This window comes from Prionailurus bengalensis, chromosome D1 (genome assembly GCF_016509475.1).
Source record: "Prionailurus bengalensis isolate Pbe53 chromosome D1, Fcat_Pben_1.1_paternal_pri, whole genome shotgun sequence".
Taxonomy (NCBI): Eukaryota; Metazoa; Chordata; class Mammalia; order Carnivora; family Felidae; genus Prionailurus; species Prionailurus bengalensis.
In genome coordinates this window covers 101,705,507-101,724,916 of record NC_057346.1, presented here as the reverse complement: position 1 = coordinate 101,724,916, position 19,410 = coordinate 101,705,507, and the positions used below count along the sequence as shown (strand labels likewise).

Genomic DNA, 19,410 nt, shown 5'->3' with positions numbered 1-19,410 from the left:
TAAGACTTCATAAGATGTATTGAAGACTTGTTGATATTGGCTCTACAAAGAAAGGTGTTGCTCAAACTGAAAAAAAAAGATTATATTTAATTGGTAAAATTGAATAACCTAGTTTATAGGAGAAAGATGATAGCCATTAGACCATTTTTATAGGGTATTCTATATCAGATTAGGGTTTCATTGGGATGACAATATGAGCCTTAGGTATTCTTAATTCTGGGAGTTGCAATTTGTTCACAGGCCACATTTGACCAAAGGCAAATGAAAATTGTCATCAAAGCTGGGATCAATTATTGTGTTCACAGCACAAGACAAATCTCAGATCTTGGAAACCATAAATTCATCACACTGGTTTATGGGTCTCTTAACAAATAACAAACCTGACCATGGTGCCACTGTACCCATGACTGATCCAAATAGTGTCAGTAACTTATTTCCTTGATGAGTTAAGCCAATTTCCAAGCTGCACACTCCAAACCTACACACATGAAATTAAATAATAATAATAATAATAATAATAATAATACATATTTAGTAGAGATTATCTGTGAACTGAGAGGAAAGTTATGTTTGACAGACATCTGCTAAGTTCTGATTTCTCCAAGTGTTGATGTTGAGCAATAACCAGTTTTATAGATGGGGTAAAGGGACTGAAACTGAAAGTGCCCATTCTCAAATTTGTCCTGATATTTTACAGGAAAATTGATGGCATAGCATCAGATATTTCACTCATGAAGTCCTCATTTATTTCTTATTGACTAACTATATCAACCATTTAAGAACATTTGGAATCTGTTTAACTGAGTTGTATTTATTGATACACACATATATAGAGATCACTCAGGTATACATAGACAGTATATTACTCATTATATAAGGTATATTACCCATTATCTAGAATATATTACTCGTTTTCCAATCTTCGTTCAACAAATCTGTCACACACCCTTCATTTGCTTCACAATTTAGAAAATGGACTTTTTTCCCCCTTATTTTAGTATCCAGTGACCTTATAGTATAATATAGTTACGGTATATAATACAGTAACCTTTTGTTGAAGGTCAATATTAAACATAAACAAATATCCTAGATTTTTTTCTATAGAATGACTCCTCTCCCACACATACCCACATAGTATACTGTTATCTGCATTCTGGCCAGCCCCTTATTTTATGGGGAGATTATTTAACAGATTAGTTTTGTCTTTCTGAGTTTTAAATATCTCGCCTGTATATCATTCCTTGTGTTTGATACTCTAGTGTATAAGATATTGAATGCTTTTTAAAAAATTGTGAAGCATGATATAAAATCAGATTTACCTAGCATTATAATTTGTTTTTATTTTTTCTGAAAACTAAAACTTGTCCTTCATTTATATGAATGCCTCTTATGTATAAATGTCACATATATGTAGCATTACGGGCCCCAATTTCAAATAATATATTCAATGATTTTGGAAAATCATAAAGGGCTCTACCAATGTTATATGATGTTCTTATTTTGTTGGTGGTGGTGCTATTATTTCATTCTGAAAAGCAACCTTTCCTCTGAATTTCTTTGCATGGATGTCTAATACAATGAGGATGTCAATTTGCTATCTTTCTTTTTTACACATTTCAATCTGATAACTTCACAAACATTGGAGCCATTCACTCATGAGTTTTGCTGTCATTGAGAGGAAAAAAATAAAAGCTTAATCTAGCTTTCCATGTAAAACCATGAATTCATACCTACAGAGCATTCAACTGTCTTAATTTGCTGATTAGCCTAGATGCCTCTTGTTATTTAAGTATTTAAAAGAATCTCAAAAAATTAAATATAAGTTTATTTGTAAATGAAGATATTTTCTAGAATACTGTTTTGTTTCCAGATAGAAGACTTTATAGCATTTTAGGGGAAGAGGTCACTATGGAACAATCAGTATCTATGGGCCTGATTTCATCATTATGCACTTATACAAATAATTTGAATCAAAGGGAAAACAATTGGCTTCATGTATTTTCTCTACCTGGAATACACAGCACAGGTGTTCCCCTGCATACAATACCTTCAGGGAATTTCTTAATATCTAAAGAAGATTTTGGAAAATCCTTAACGGAAAAAGGGAAATGAGTCTGATTTTTTAATGACTCCCTAGTTATCTTGGAAACCTTCTTTCCAAACAGGAAGTAAAACCTTTCAGAGTAAGTTTTCTGTGAGTATTAGTGACCCTTCCACAATGGGCAGTAGTAAAACAGTGGCATTTTTTTTCTTGTTCAGATTCATACGTAGTAATGGAAACCAAGGCTGGGGATAGGGAAATAGTTCATAGTGACGACTACAAGTGAAATTGCACAGGCAATCTAGAACTCAAGTTCTCTCTCTCTTTTTTTAATGTTTATTTATTTGGAGAGAGAGAGAGAGAAAAAAAGAGAGATCAAGTGGGAAGGGGCAGAAAGAGAATCCCAAGCAGGCACTGCACTGTCAGCAAGGAGCCCGACTCGGGGGTCGATCTCACAAACCTGTGAGATCATGACCTGAACCAAAATCGAGTCAGGTGCTTAACTGACTGAGCCACAGGTCTCCCCAAGTTTTCTTTCTTACTATTTTTGAGTATCTACATTTGTTTTGAAAAACGTCTGGCTATAAATAATCCAAGCTAATTTTAGAAAATGCACATGCCAGGGGGCTCCTGGGTGGCTCAGTCGGTTAAGCATCCAACTTCGGGCTCAGGTCATGATCTCACAGTCCATGAGTTCAAATCCCTCATCAGGCTCTGTGAGACAGCTCCGAGCCTGGAGCTTGCTTCAGATTCTGTGTCTCCCTCTCTCTCTGCCCTTTCCTTGCTCATGCTCTGTCTCTCTTTCTCTCTCTGTCACTCAAAAATAAATAAACATTAAAAAAAAGAGAGAAGAGAAAATGCACATGCCAGGTTTGTGGATAATTCAAGTACCAATACTTTTTGCTTTGAAAGTTATTACTTATTTCTGTGCTTAATAGAAAGATGGAGTTAAGATATATTTTATGACTTATTAATCTTATGTTTGTATTTATCTATTTGTGTGTGTGTGTTTATGTGTCTGTATATCTATTTGTATGTACTCACTTCTACCCATATGCAGGAATGAAAGTGTCTTTAGTTGTCCACTAATAAAAAGCCTAGATCTTACTATGGTTTTTAGGTTTGTTTACACAATAGCCAGACATATCTCTTATAACATGTTACATTCTTCTAGCCATTTTTCTTCTGCTATAAATCATAGGTTCCCATTAAGTAAAGTCTAGGATTCCTGTGGGCTCAAAACTTTAACAAATTCGAATAAACATTCTTATCCAGAGTGCCTCTTTGAATGCTATTTTGGGATGCAGAGGGTGTGAAATTAACAAGGGAAGTATTTCATTTCTATAGCCTTTTTCACAGCATCCTTTACTTCCTTATTCCTCAGGCTGTAAATCATTGGGTTTAACATAGGAATCACCAAGGTATAAAGCACAGACACCACCTTCTCTTGTTCTAAGGAATATTGGGAACTTGGTTGAATGTAACTAAAGCTTATAGAGCCATAGAATAAAGTCACGGCCGTTAGATGCGAAGCACAGGTAGAGAAGGCTTTTTGTCTTCCTGCTGCTGAGCGGATCCTCAGGATGGCGGCAACAATGAAGATGTAGGAGATCATCACAGTCAAGAAAGTGATGATGGCAATAATTCCAGAAAAGATTAAAAGCAACAGTTCATTCAGGGACGTGTCAGAACACGACAGCTTCAACAGTGGGGGAAGGTCACAGAAGAAGTGACTGATGATGTTTGGCCCACAGAAAGACAATTTCACCAAGCCAATTGTGTGTGTCAACGAGTTGATTAAGCCTCCTACACATGACCCAATGACCAGGACAACGCAAACTGTTTTAGTCATCGCCACTGTATAAAGTAAAGGGTTCACGATGGCCACGTAACGGTCATAAGCCATTGCCGCCAGCAAGAAGCCCTCAGTGGTAAGGAGTGACACAAAGAAAAAATATTGCACGATGCATGCAGAGAATGAGATTGTCTCCCGTTCAACAAAGAAGTTGAGCAGCATTTTCGGTGCAAAGACGGACGAATAACAGGCATCAACAAATGACAGGCAGCTAAGGAAATGATACATGGGTGTGTGGAGTTTGGGAGTTATTTGGATTAGAAAGAGCATTCCTAGATTCCCCACCAAAGATATGGTGTAGATCAGAAGGAACGGCGTAAAGAGGACCACTTTTAGTTCAGGACGGTCTGTCAGTCCCAAAAGGATAAACTCTGTAACCAATGTCAAATTATCATCAGCCATGCGTGTGTTTCTTGGCACCTGTTAATGATAAGACTGGAATAAATTGAGAATAATCATGCCACACCATCAAGCCTATTTGGAATCCCTATCTGGCAACTTGAGCTGTTGATTTTTCTTTTCTTGTTGTTTTAACTAGAAGGTCTCTAATCTCTTCAAGGACTGTTTATTAGTTTATTTTTTAAGGAAATTCCATGAGCGAGAAAAGAAAACATTAGGGTCTTAGTTTCAGGACACATTCAAGTGTTTATGTTTTTATGTGAAGAAAAGAAAAAAACTAAAGTGAATTTTATTCTAAAATATGCAAAGCAAAGTCCAGTTAATAAAGCGTAATAAATAAGGTTAGAACTTTAATCTGTGGTCTCATTGAAGTTCTTTTAACCTTCTCACTTTGGGGGGCTCCTGAGTGGCTCAGTTGATTAAGCAACCAATTCTCAGTTTCACCTCGGGTCATGATCTCATGGTTTCATGAGTCTGAGCCCCAGGTCAGGCTCCATGCTGACAGTGGAGAGTCTGCTTGGGATTCTTTGTCTCCCTCTCTCTCTCTGCCCCTTCTTGACTTTCACTGTCTCTCCCAAAATAAATAAATAGAGCTTTAAAAAATTTAAAAAAAATAAACTTCTCGCTCTGGGTTTAATGGTAGCTAATGCGAAATACAACAAGATATAAGAATTAACTGTACTATACCATTTGAACTAAGAAATCCGCTTAAGCCTTCACATTTAGTTCATGCTCCACATTTTTTGTATGCTGGATGTGATGAATGATAAAGTCCTAACATCCAAAAAAACTTGTGGCCATCCTTGTAAAATAGCCAAAGGCATTGGCTTCTTAGAAGAATGTCCACTGGAAAGGAGAGATGGATACTCTGAGCTGGAACGCAAAACCTGATGAACAGTAACTTATAATCAACTTATACTTAGCTTTTGATATCAAATAGAAATATCTTACAGGGCATCTGGGTGGTTCAGTCAGTTGAGCATCTGACTCTTGGTTTTGGCTCAGATCATGATCTCATGGTTTCGTGAGTCCGAGCCCCACATCAGACTCTATCCTGACAGCGTGGAGCCTGCTTGGTGTTCTCTCTTTCCGTCTCTCTCTGCCCCTCTCCCCTCTCACCTGTCTCCATCTCTCTCAAAAATAAATAAACTTTATAAAAATAAAAAAAAGAAATACCTTACTCAAAAGATTCAAGAAACAGAATTTTTATACCTTTTTGAGAAAGAGCTAAGTAAACCTATAAAGTAAAGCAAAACTATAAAACATACAGATACTTTTTTACAGTATTTTTTTGGATGTGGCAGCATGTTTCCTGAGGTATGCAAAGTCTTTTCCACTTAAAGGGCAGTTGTTGATTATTACTATATTTTATTTGAAAAAATATAGCTATCTTTCTACATCTATATAGAATATAAAAATAAATATTTTAAACAGTTCACAATAATACAGTTTTACTTCTATAGGATAAAGGGAGACACTCATGATGGCTTCATCATCCTTTCACTGAGAGACTATTTCTTGGGTACAGGATGTCAAACTCAGAAAAAAAACATTGCAAAATTACTAAAATAGTAGGAAACAAGGCAACTGTGTAAGATGTAGAATATCTGCGATGATAGGTGAGTAATCCCTATGTTTATACGCGGCTATGACAGATTTAGAGAAGAGTATTTCACACTGTAAAATGCTGGTTTTGGGGGGCACCTGGGTGGCTCCAGTTGGTTGAGCTACTGACTTCAGTGGAGGTCATTATCTCCAGGTTTTGCATTCGAGCCCTTCATCAGACTTAGGATCCTATGTTCCTCTCCCTCTGCTGCTCCCCCCATTGGTGCTCACTCTCTCAAAAATAAATACACATTGAAAACATTGTTTTTCATTGTTTCAGTAGATGTTGCCTAGTGATTTTTATGTTAACGTGGAAAAAGAGAATGAAGTGTGGGATAAGGGGTGTGAATAAATGGCCAAATTATAAATTTCTCCCACACTGTGTTTGTAAGATTCAAATTGGAACATCGTTTTTGTGCCTTCATCTTGTTGTTTGTAATTTTAACTGATTTGCAAAATGTATGTATATGAGATAATCAAATATGTGAGTTTAACGTACTAGTGTAAGAAAAAAAAGGAGCACCTGGGTGGCTCAGGCAGTTAAGTGTTTGATTTTGGCTCAGGTCATGATCTCACTGTTCCTGAGTTCAAGCCCCACATGGAGCTCTGTGCTGACAGCTCTGAGCCTGAAGCCTGCTTCGGATTCTGTGTCTCCTCCTCTCTCTGTCTCTCCCCTGCTTAGGCTCCGTCTCTCACTCTCTCTCTCAAAAATAAATAAAACACTTTTAAAGAAAAACTATTCAACACTTTAACTTATTTAGGAATCTTATAATCACTCATTCTAATGGATTATTTCTCTATATTTCCCCCAAAGCAACCCATCAATCACACAAAATGTTTCGTCTTATACTTACAGTAATACAAAAATTTGGTAAATGGTAGTAGTTAGAGGTAGCAGGATTGAAATTCAAACTTATCCTTTAATATATGAGAACCATACGCAGAGGCTCCATGATGTGAGAGCAAGCTCGAGATGGTCAGAAAACCATCCTGTCCGAAGACAGGCTTAGATGCAAATTCAGTTATATGTTTACTTCAGTTCAAATGGGAATAGAGTCTCTGGAGTTAATCGTCTGATCAAAAGGATTTAAGAAATACATGATTAAAAGTTCCTCTTAAGGGATTAAAGAAACTCTCAAGAACTTAATGGCTCCCTGAAGACATTTAATTACCTGAATGTTACAGCGAATAAAAGGAAATATGGGACAGGTATTAAAAAAAAAAAGAATATATAAACTCTGAAAAACAATGCCATAGAATAGATAGTGATGCCTGCTTGGTACTTTACCAAGAGAAGCTTTTCAGAAGAATACATTAGTTGGGCCTACCGTGAGCATATAGGCGCATGCGCGCACACACATCCCCCCCCCCCACACACACACAAAAGTGAAACTAAAACACAACATCGATGGGTTTTAAGGTAGTAGAATAACATGTGGTTTAAGAAAAAAATGTATTCCTTTGTTTTCTTGGATTTTATGGATAACATCAAAGGAAATTGAAATTACTACTTCACAGGATTCCATGAAATGAACCCAACCACCTAAAGCTTGAATGGTTGCTTCTCCATTCTATCATGTGTCTACTGATGGAAACTTTTGGCATTTGGCCTCCATCTTTAAGTGAATAATGAAGATTTCTGGTGGCAATATTTCACACTATTTCCGCACAGTGTGGAATTGTAAACTTGATTTATTGAACCGCAAATTGTTTATTTATAATCCTGTAAATAAGAATTGTCCTTTGTTGTTGATTCTAAAAGCAATTTAACTTTTCTTTCCTAAATGTACATTTCCTAAATTCCTTCATTGAAAGCTAATGGAGCCTTTGGTACAAGTGGGGATTAGTGATATTCTAAATTTGAATTAGGCCAGAAGAAGACTCATTATTTCAGAAGGCCTAGAACATTCTAAGTACCTGGTGCATTCTGGTTTTTTCCAAGCATATAATTTACTGCCAGTCCATATATGAAGAATTATATAACAAATATATATCAGACCTATAAGGAGACTTTTTTAGGTAAGTTTATTTATTTATTTTGAGAGAGAGAAAAAGACAGAATATGCACACAAATGGGGGAGGGGAAGAAAGAGTGAGAATCTCAAGCACACAGCCCAATGCAGGGCTCAATCCTAGGACGACTGGTGAGATCATGACCTGAGCTGAAATCAAGAGCAGGAGGCTTAACCAACTGATCCCCTAGAAGTATAAAGAGATTAAGCTTCTCGGACTAACACCCTCTTTTCTCCTAGCAAATGGTAGATTAAGGACAAAAAGTATGTGGGAAAAAAAAAACTTGATAGATTTCTGTATTTGCAGGTGACAAGGGAGAGAATAAAACTGAATAAGTATTTTTCAGAGGGTTGTTTAAAATGGAGCTGGGAGGACATTGAGGAAGTGGGGCTAGAAGCCAACGCATGCGTTCTGTGTTAAAATGGACACAAACGGCCTTTCGGCCTGACATTAGCCCTACCCACCAATCAAATACAGGTTAGCGTAACTGTAGCTACAGCAGCACCCATCACATGTCCTTCAAAATTACTTATGTAAATTCCCTCTCTCCTCTTTAAAAACTCTAACTCCGTGTGTTTCCCCTCAGCACGCTTGTGATTTCGATTGAATCTGTCTCTCTTGCACTGGAATCCCTAAATCCCCAAATAAACACACGTACTGTTATGTTGCAACTTCTAGTTTGTCTTTTGTTCCTTGACACAGGCACTCAGTTGGGGGAAAAACCCTGCATTTAGAAAGTCGCTATCAGGTCCTTTATCTTCTGTAGATCTACAAACCTCTTGAGATTATATGCAATACTATTTTTTTTTTTTTAGTAATCTCTACACCCAATATGGGTCCTAACTCAAGACCCCGAGATCAAGACTCAAATGTTGTACTGTGGAGTCAGGCAGGCACCCAGGGCAATGCTATCTTTAAAAGCACCTATTTCTTGGGGTGCCTGAGTGGCTCACTCAATTAAGGGTCTTGCTATGACTCAGGTCATCATCTTGTGGTTCGTGGGTTCCAGTCCTGCATCAGACTCTGTGTTGACAGCTAAGAGCCTGGAGCCTGCTTCAGATTCTGTGTCTTTCTCTGTCCTTCCTCTGCCCATGCTGTCTCTCAAAATAAACAGGTAAACATTTAAATAAATAAATAAATACATACATAAATGCACCTATTTCTTTTTTTTTAAATTTTTTTTCAACATTTATTTATTTTGGGGACAGAGAGAGACAGAGCATGAACGGGGGAGGGGCAGAGAGAGAGGGAGACATAGAATCGGAAACAGGCTCCAGGCTCTGAGCCATCAGCCCAGAGCCTGACGCGGGGCTCGAACTCACGGACCTCAAGATCGTGACCTGGCTGAAGTCGGACGCTTAACCGACTGCGCCACCCAGGCGCCCCTTAAATGCACCTATTTCTTAGAAATGGCCTCATACCGATTATCAGATCCTTAAATGAATAGCCAAACTAAGAGCTAATGGATTAACAATAAAAACTGACATTTTTAAAAATATTGACTTAAATGCTTTTATTTATTTAAATGTATTGACATTTTAAAAGTATTGACATCAAACCCATTTATAGGGCTGCAATTGAATTTGGCATATAGAAAAATTTAGCAGCAGTATTTAAAATGAATTTAGCATATATTTATTGGTTTTTGATCATGAAAGAAGTTTTTTTTGTGAAAAACATAATTCAGAAGTATATTTATTAGGGGCGTCTGGGCAGCTCGGTCCATTAAGCATCAGATTTTGGCTCAGGTCATGATCTCATGGCTCGTGGGTTCGAGCCCCACATCGGGCTCTGTGCTGACAGCTCAGAGTCCAGAGCCTGTTTACATTCTGTGTCTCCCTCTCAAACTCAGTTTCTCTCTCTTTCTCAAATATACATAAGCATTAAAAAAGTTAAAAGAAGTTATATTAATTAATACAACATATTGAAACGTTATAGAAAATAACTTTCTTCAAGAAAAGTTACGGAGGAATAATTCTGATACAAGATGGAGTGCTGATATAAGTGTATAATTTAATGAGTTTTGACAAACGCATACTCCAGGCCAATTACTACCACAATCAAAACATAGAACATTTCTGTAACCCTCAAAGTATCTTGTTCTCTCTCCAAGAAACCCCTGTTTCTGAAACCCAGCTCCAAAGAGCTGCTGATCAGCCATATATATTTATGAGATATGCTTTTTCGGAGTTTCATAAAGTTGGGATAATACAGGGTTTTTTTGGTCTAGATTTTTTTCAATCAGAATACTGTTTTGAGAAACATTGTGATAGCAATCATTTGTTGTTGTTGTTGTTGTTGTTGTTGTTGTTTGGTAACATTCCATTATATGCATATACACACTTTGTTTATCCTCTCACCCCTTAATGCACTTTTGGGTTGTTTGCAATTTTCGGCTACTTCGAATAAACCCGTTATAAATACTAGAGTAAAAGTTTTGAAAGGACAAGATTACTCAGTTCTCCTCCATAAGTATCTAAGAGTGAAGTCTTTCACTTCATTCACAGGGAATATCTATTTATTTAAATGTCCCGTTCCTCTCAGCAATGTTTTACAGTTTTCCTGTCTTTACCATCAAGTTGATTTTTTGTTGTTGGATTTATTCCAAAAAGTTTTATACATTTTGTACTATCGTTAATAGAGATATTTTATTAATTATTTGAGCAGTTTGCTAGTAATACACAGAAAACAGTTGAGTTTTGTATATTGATTTTGTAAGACTTGGTAAGAAGACATTTTACATACATTAAATTTCATCCAAGAATAATGAAAATTGTACTTATTCTTTTCTAATTTGCCTGCCTTTAGCATTTTCTTTGTATTGTTCATTTATTTTGTGTTATTCTATTTTGTTATTTTCATTTTTTTAATGTTTGTTTATTTCTGAGAGACAGAGTGCAAGCGGGGGAGGGGTAGAGAGAGGGAGACACAGAGTCCAAAGCAGGCTCCAGGCTCTGAGCTGTCAGCACGGAGCCCAAGGGGCTTGAACACAAGAACTTTGAGATCATGACCTGAGCCAAAGTCTGAGGCTCAACCCACTGAGCCACTCAGGTGCTCCTGTAATGTTCTATTTTTTATTGTTCTTTCATTTAGTATTGTTCCTTTATTTTGTATTGTTTATTCCTTCCTTACTTATTTTTTGCCTCATTTTTGAATTGTTCTACCTTTTACTTAAATGTAAAGCGCATCTATTCCTGCAGCTTCTTTTTGTGTATTTTTGTGAATTGTACATTATGTAATGGGAATCTCCAGTAAAATATTCAATAGAATTTTTTTACCAAAAGCAGTTTGTCCAATACTATGTCAGGTTTTTATTTATTTATTTATTTATTTATTTATTTAGTATTTATTTATTTATTTATTGTTTTGCTTTTTAACCTCTTTCTCTTCTCTTCCTCTCTGGAAACTTCACTATGTGTCTATTGTTATACTGAATCGTATCACACAAATCTCTGCTGTGTTTATTTTCCTTCATTCTTTTCATGTTCGATCTTCAAATGGGATGATTTCCATTGATTTATCTCTAAGTTCACCGATTCTTTCTTTCATCATCTCATACTTGTTTTTGGATCTTTTTAATAGATTTTTCATTTCAGTTATTACATTTTTTAACTACAGAATTCTCATTTGGTATTTAATCCTTTTCTTTTTATTGAGATACTCTATTTGATGAATACTTATTGTTAACACTTTCTTTTAATTCTTTATATATATTTTCTTTAATTATTTGAACATATTATTTATATAATACCTTGAAGTCTTTTTCTGCTCAAGCTAACATCTGGGTCATGCAGTTCCTACTGACTTTTGTTCTTCCTGAGTTCAATGCATTACAATTTTCTGTTCCTTTATAGGTCTTGTAAATTTGAGTTAAAAACTACACTTTATAGGGGCACCCAGGTGACTCGATTGAGCATCTAACTCTTGATTTCGGCTCAGGTCATGATCCCAGGGTCATGGAATCAAGCCCCACATTGGGTTCTGTGCTTAGCATGGGACCTGACTAAGATTCTCTTTCTCTCCCTCTGCCCCTCTCCCTTGCTGATGCTCTCTCTCTCTCTCTCCCTCTCTAAAAACTAAAACAATAAAAAATCTTCTCTTTATATGTACAGTGTAGATGCTCTGCATTTTTTATGTGCAACTTTATTAAGTACTGGCAACTTTCAAGATTGTTGTTCTGAGTAACGTCTCCATCGGTGCTTTATAAGAATAATAGCACCTCCATTTCTTCACCTTTTTTATTATTTTTTATTTTTTTATTTTAATTTTTTTTAATGTTTATTTTTGAGAGAGAGACAGAGTGTGAGTGGGGGAGGAGCAGAGAGAGAGGGAGACACAGAATCCGAAGCAGGCTCCAGGCTCTGAGCTGTCGGCACAGAACCTGACGCAGGGCTCGAACTCAAGAACCGTGAGATCATGACCCAAGCTGAAGTCGGACGCTTACTGACTGAGCCACCCAGGCACCCCCACCAACATTTTTATTTGCCTCTCCCCACTCACTATTTGTTTTAAAGATTTTATTCCTTTTAATCTATCTTAAAGATTTTATTTCTTTAAGCAATAAAGATTTTATTTCTTTTAAGCAATTGCTTTTGTTTCTTTTAAGCGACATGGGTCTCGAACTCACAACCACAAGTTAAGGAGTCACTGGCTCCAACAATTAAGCTAAAACAGGTACTCCTAATACTAAATATTATTTTTGTTGTCATATGTTTTTGTGATTAATTTTCTTTCCCCAAATTACTAATAAAGTTGAACAACTTTCTTTCATTTTTACTGCAAGTGGGGAGATTTTCGATATTTATGGTGTGACATACCTTGCTCCCTGCCCCCATCTTTTATTTTTTTTTCTATTACATTGACTACTAGGTTTTATTGGATTTCTTTATATATTTTGATTGTAATTTCATATTTATGTAGGAAAAATATTTTCGTTGACTCTGTGGTTTTACTCTATACTTTTTAAAAAAAATCAATATAGTTCAATTTGCTATTTTTCTCCTTAATGGTCAGAACTTTTTATGTCATATTAAAGAAATATGATGCCTATTAAGTGTTTAAGATGTCTCAATACAGGTTTTTTATTGTTATAACTTTTGCATTCACTATGTATGATTGGTTGCCCTCCATTTTTAATCATACAATTTGAAATATTAAATATACTGCGCTCTGTTCCCTTTTCACTTTTCTTATAATGATAGAGCCTTAGAAGGTTTAAACCCCTTTGATACACGCTGCATTTTTCATTGTCTTTTCCACGCATTTGTATTCTATTTACTTTAAACCTCCTAATAAAATATTATTGTTGTTGTACAGTCAAAATTCAATCACTATTTATAATTACCCACAAATCTCAAACTTACCCTTCCCTTTGCTTTCCATATTTTATTCACTGAAATTCCATTTTTGTCTTTTCCTCTGAGCATTTAAAAATTATATGCACATTCATACACATAGACACACATTATAAAGTGCCCTGATATTAAGTATACAGCTTATTTAAATTTTGTGTCTATGGCCATGAGCATAACCACTATATAAATCATAGTGATACAGATATTTCTAGCACTACAGAATGCTCCCCGGTAGTTGTATTACTATAAATTAATTTGTTAAACCTTACACAAATGGAATCTTGCATATGGACTTTTTGTGTCTGCTTTCCTTTATTGATCATAACGTTTGTGACCTCCATTGACATTGTGTTTTGGTAGCTGTTTCAAAAAAGCACTATGTATCCCTCCATCTTGTGAATATATCAAAACTTATTAACTTATTCTCTCAAAATGGTCTGTTTTATTGTTCTAGTTATAAACAATAAGAATAAGACTGCTGAGAGCATTTTTGTTCCTCTATGCTTATGAACACACACACTCATATCTAAGTGGAAATCCTGGGGCATAGTTAGCTATATATTCAGCTTACCATCAGACAGTTCTCCAAAATGCCTGTACCATTTTCATATATCTGTTGGAAATGTGTGAGCAATGATGTTAAAGATTTTTACCTACGCTTGTTGGCATTTTGGATGTCTTTCATACAAAGTTTGTTTTCTATTTTTTTCCATATTTAGTTGTCTTACATGTCTTTTATTGATTGGTGATTATTTTTAATATATTCCGGATGAATCTTTTGTCAGTACACATTCTGTGAATATTTTTCCATATTGTATGGCTTGCCTTTTCAGTGTCATAATGGTGTATTTCTAGAGACAAAAGTCTTCATTTAAAACAAAGACCTCACTAGGTGTTGTATGTAAGGGATGAATCACTCAATTCTATACCCAGAACTAATATTACACTCTAGGTTAAGTAACTGGAATTTAAATACAATTTTGGAGAAAGAAAAAAATAAAACAAAGACCTGTACTTCCATTGTCCATTTTATTTTACTACTTGTGTATCCTTATTAAGAAATGTTTGCCCGTCCCCTCCAAAAAAAAAAAAAGAAAAAGAAAAAGAAAAAGAAAACCAATGTTTGCCCATTTTGATGTAATAAAGATACAGACTTACGTTTATTTCTAGAGGCTTCAGTGTTTTGTTTTGTTTTCATCTCTCACACGTTTACTTCTATGATCCATCTTAAGTCAATCTTCACGTATGATATGAGTTAAAATTAAGGTTTGTAACTCTTTTGTAGCCCTGCTTATATTTTGTGTTTTCCTGCTCTTTCTTACTCTTTTTTTAAAAATACTTTCAGGCTTGGGCCGGTTGGTGGCTCAGCTGGTTGAGCGTCTGACTTCAGCTCAGATCATGATCTCCTGGTTCGTGAGTATGAGCCCTGGATCGGGCTCTGTGCTGACAGCTCAGAGCCTGGAACCTGCTTCGGATTCTGTGTCTCCCTCTGTCTTGGCCCCTCCCCTGCTCGCGCTCTGTCTCTTCAAAATGAATAAATGTTAATTTTTTTAAATACTTTCAGGTTCTTTGCATGTGAATGAAATTTTCATAGAAAGGGAGGATAACATTACTTTCCACCAGGGAGGGCTTCACTCTTTCTAAAAAGGCAGAAAGAATGAGAGGCTGAATAAGTTAATTCAATTATTATTTGGGCTAGTTCTGGACTGGGTTGAAATTAGAACTCATTTTTCTTCTGGTTTGTCCCTGTTGCAGGGTTCAGGTGGGCCTCTCTCTTTCTAGTCCTTAAATACTGCAGAAAAATCAGTTTTGACTCTTTGGTGGTGTAAAGTTAGCCTCCTGCCCTATACAGGCATACCTTGGAGATATTGTGGATTCAGTTCCAAAATGCTGAAATATAGTGAGTCAAGGAAAATATTTACTTGACTCTTTGGCTATTATGTCACATAATAGACATTACGTGATAGTCTATTAAGTGTGCAATAACACTGTATCAAAAAAAACACACAATGTGGTACTTTAATTTAAAAACATTTTATTGCTACGAAATATTAACTATCATCTGAGCTTCCAGTGAGAGTTACCATCATTGGTCACCATTGATGTACAAATACGCAATGAGGGGCACCTGGGTGGCTCAGTCGGTTAAGCGTCCGACTTCAGCTCAGGTCACGATCTCGCGGTCCGTGAGTTCGAGCCCCACGTCGGGCTCTGGGCTGATGGCTCTGAGCCTGGAGCCTGCTTCCGATTCTGTGTCTCCCTCTCTCTCTGCCCCTCCCCCATTCATGCTCTGTCTCTCTCTGTCTCAAAAATAAATAAATGTTAAAAAAAATACGCAATGAAAATTTTGGAGTATTGCCAAGAATTACCAAAATGTGACACAGAGTTACAAAGTGAGAAAATTCTGGTGGAAAAGTGGCACCAATAGTCTTGCTTGATGCAGGGCTGCCAAGAATCTTCAATTTGTTAAAAAAAAAAACAAAAAACAAAAACAACGCAGTAGCTGTGAAGTTAACGTGAAGCAAAATCAAGTGAGGTGGGCCTGTACATCTTCAAATGGGAGCCAGTGCCTTGAGGGGGCTGCCAGCCCTGTGTTCGACGCAGACCTCTACCTTGGGTGGGAACTTATCAGCCAAACGCCTAAACACTGAGAAAGATGTCACTGTCTTTCCAGCTACAACCGAATCTGCAAAGTCTGAACCTTCTCGTGCTCCAAAAAGAAAACTCTAGCCCTTTGTGCCTGGCTTACAGCAAGATCAAAATCTGGCCAATGCTTTGGGGAAGAAACCCGTATTACATTTGGTGCTAGCAGGACTTCCTGTCTTCTAAGCACAGCAGGAAAGTGGGAGATTTTACTCCACCCTGCGGTCCAGAACCAATTGCTTACGTTCTCCGCCCTCCATCCCATCCAATTTCCTGTGAGGCCAAAAACAGCTGTGTGTTTAAGCTCCCAGGTAATCCAGTCATCTCTGCAGGCCACATACCTGCCTAAAGGGCCACTGTTCTCTCTGTGGCTCCAAAAGCAGCCACAGAGCACAGGAGTCCCTCCTTTAGGTAGACTACAATCTTCAATATTTACTTTGTTTGGGACAACACCAAATGTTCCTCTGTTTTCCTGTTCCTCCTTGTTCCTGTTCCTCCTCTGTTTTCCATTAATTCTCCATTTAGATATGTCTATCCATCTATTTGTCTCTCTAATCTATTATCTATCTGTCATCTGTCAATCATTTATCTACCCCTTTTCATCTATCATCTATCTATCATCTATCTATCTATCTATCTATCATCTATCTATCATCTATCTACCTGATCTACTATATGTCCATCCTTTCATTTATTTGTTTACCTGGCCTTCAGGCCTGCTCAGAGCCAGAATATGGCTAATGCCCTGAGAGGATATACAACCATGTGGGTAAAACCTGCAAATATCTGCCCAAACCTCTCCCGAGTCCTCTGAACCCTCTGTAGACCCTCCAGGCAAACCGTGTGTGCATCACCAAGTATGCCCTGAATCAGTGAGAGGAAGTCAGCTCACATCTTCAAATTTACATCTCTCTGAAACCTAAGCCACTCCAACTCTCTTTTCTTCCATAGAGACTCACTTTATTCCAGAGATGATGTCTTATCTTATCTTGCTTGTCTTGTCATTTTTGCATAGATGCTGTTTCGATCACAAGCTACTCCATCCAGAAGTAAAAGTGCTCCTGTCATGTTATAAGCACTTTCCCCATATTTTCCTAACTTAAAAAAAAATTGAGGGGTGCCTGGGTGGCTCAGTCGGTTAAGTGTGCAACTTTGGCTCAGGTCATGATCTCGCAGTTCATGAGTTCTAGCCCCTCATCGGGCTCTGTGCTCAGAGGTCAGAGCCTGGAGCCTGCTTCGGGTTCTGTGTCTCCCTCTCTCTCTCTTCTCCTCCCCTACTTGTCTCTCTGTCTCTCTCTGTCTCTCCAAAATAAACATTAAAATTTCGTTTTAATTTTATAAAAAAAATTGAAACATTTCAAATTTGCAGAACAGACTCAAGAATAAGACAGATTTTCAAAAATATTTATATGATCTCTCCTGTGTTCTTTACCTGTAGATCCTAACTGCAATTGCTACATTTGTTTTATTTCTCAATTTCTACTTACTGTATGTACATAAGTATGAGTGTATATACATATATTTATATTTATGCTTATAATAGGAATGACATAATATTATTTTATATTATCCAGTATATAGTCATGCTCTCCAAATGTTTGCGATCCAATATTAGGTAATGCATTCATCTTCACACAACACTTTGGAGACTCTTTTATTATATTCCTCTATTACCCATTCCTCTAACACCTTTTGCTCCGTATCCTGAATCTATTTGTGTTTGGATCTCACAGCATACTTGGTACAAGTAAAGGGATTCAACAGAAGTGTGTTGAATGAATAAACTATAACTAATGTATGTCATTTCTTCTATAACCACTCTTCTAAGATATCACTAAAATATGTAACTTAAATACAGAAGTGGAGATATATGTCCTTACTTCAAAGGCAACACTTTAGAACAACAACAACAACCAAAAAGATCTGATTCCAAGATAATCAAGCCAAGGGACTATTTCATTCTTCCTCTCAGATAAGAGTGCAGTTGTTGGAGTATTGGAATGTTCTTTTCATTTGAACCAGTGTCAGACTCTTTTAAATCCATGCTGAGCTCTTTCACAGTTTAGCATCAGAATTTCTCAGAAAAAAAAATGTATCAGCTCTTGAGAGAAAAGAACTGTTAAGTCACAAAACAATGAATGGTCAAATAGAGTGATTTTCCAGTAATTTTCCATTAATTCTCAACACTCAACACTCATGTCAAACTCAACACTTAGTCTTCAATTTCATAAGACTATCTTGATTATAGTTTTGTTGGCATTTGTGTCTGTAATACAATTTTCAGGAAAGGCTATCAATTTAATGTTAGGTCAACAAAGCCACCACCAAGGTTGTGTCAGGTGGGGGTTCTCTTCCACCACATTGACCTTTTTGCTGCCTCTTTTACATCCTTATTGCGTAAGCTATAAATCAGTGGGTTCAGCATGGGGATAACCAATGTATAAAACACAGCAGAGACTTTCTCCTGTTCCAGGGAATACTGAGAACTTGGCTGGATGTAACTAAAGGTTACAGAACCATAGAATAAGGTCACAACAGTGAGGTGAGAGGCGCAAGTGGAGAAGGCTTTGTGCCTCCCCTCAGCTGAGCGGATTCTCTGGATGGCAATGATGATGCACGTATAAGAGACCATGATGATAGTGAAAGTGAACATTGCAATGACCCCAGAGAAAACTAAAAGTAGCATCTCATTGTTATGGGCATCAGAGCAAGAGAGTCTCAGAAGAGGCGGAATGTCACAGAAATAATGATTCACGATGTTAGGACCACAGAAATCTAGCTTGAGCAAACCTATTGTGTGTGTCAACGAATTAATGAGCCCACCCAAGTATGACGCAAGGACCATCTGAATACAAACCTTTTGGGTCATTATGAGTGTATACGACAAGGGATTAGCTATTGCCACATAGCGGTCATAAGCCATCATAGACAGAAGGATGCCCTCTGTGGTTACATAAACTGCAAAAAAGAAACTCTGTAGAACACAACCAGAAAATGTGCTAGCTTTGTGTTTTGATAGAAAATTGACCAACATCTTTGGAGCAAAGACAGTAGAGTAGCAGATATCACAAAAAGAGAGGTTGCTAAGGAAAAAGTACATTGGAGTATGAAGTTGGGTATTTAACCAGATCAAGATAATCATCCCCCAATTACCTGCCAGAGTGATGGAATAAATAAAGGAGAAAAGGAAAAAGAGAGGGATCTGCAAATTAGGGTTTTCAGTTAAACCTACCAGAAAGAATTCCTTCACCCCTGTCTGGTTCCAACCTGCCATGCATTCAGGTTCATACAGCTTTTCAGTCGCAGAGCAAGGTGATATCACTCAGATGAAAAAAGATATATGTATATAATTTCCTCCATGATCCAGGATCCATAATAGCATTGGAACATTTATGTCTACCCTATAGTTGGTTGAAAGAAAGAAATTAACTTCATCAGTGGACTATATAAGTACCGGACAATTCATCTACAGTGTCTTAAATTTTGGGAACTGGAGATTA

At 36.9% G+C, this 19,410-nt stretch overlaps 2 protein-coding genes across 2 annotated transcripts; both read right to left on the bottom strand.

The window, feature by feature from the left end:
* Window positions 1-3,359: 3,359 nt before the first annotated feature.
* LOC122482769 (olfactory receptor 1052-like) lies at window positions 3,360-4,310 on the bottom strand. The gene has a single exon (XM_043579066.1). The coding sequence runs from the start codon at window positions 4,296-4,298 to the stop codon at window positions 3,360-3,362; it is 939 nt and encodes a 312-aa protein (XP_043435001.1). The 5' UTR covers window positions 4,299-4,310.
* A 13,935-nt stretch (window positions 4,311-18,245) lies between these two features.
* On the bottom strand, window positions 18,246-19,184 carry LOC122482768 (olfactory receptor 1052-like). Its single transcript, XM_043579065.1, has one exon. It carries the CDS (start codon window positions 19,182-19,184, stop codon window positions 18,246-18,248), a length of 939 nt encoding a protein of 312 aa, XP_043435000.1.
* Between the last annotated feature and the right edge of the window lie 226 nt (window positions 19,185-19,410).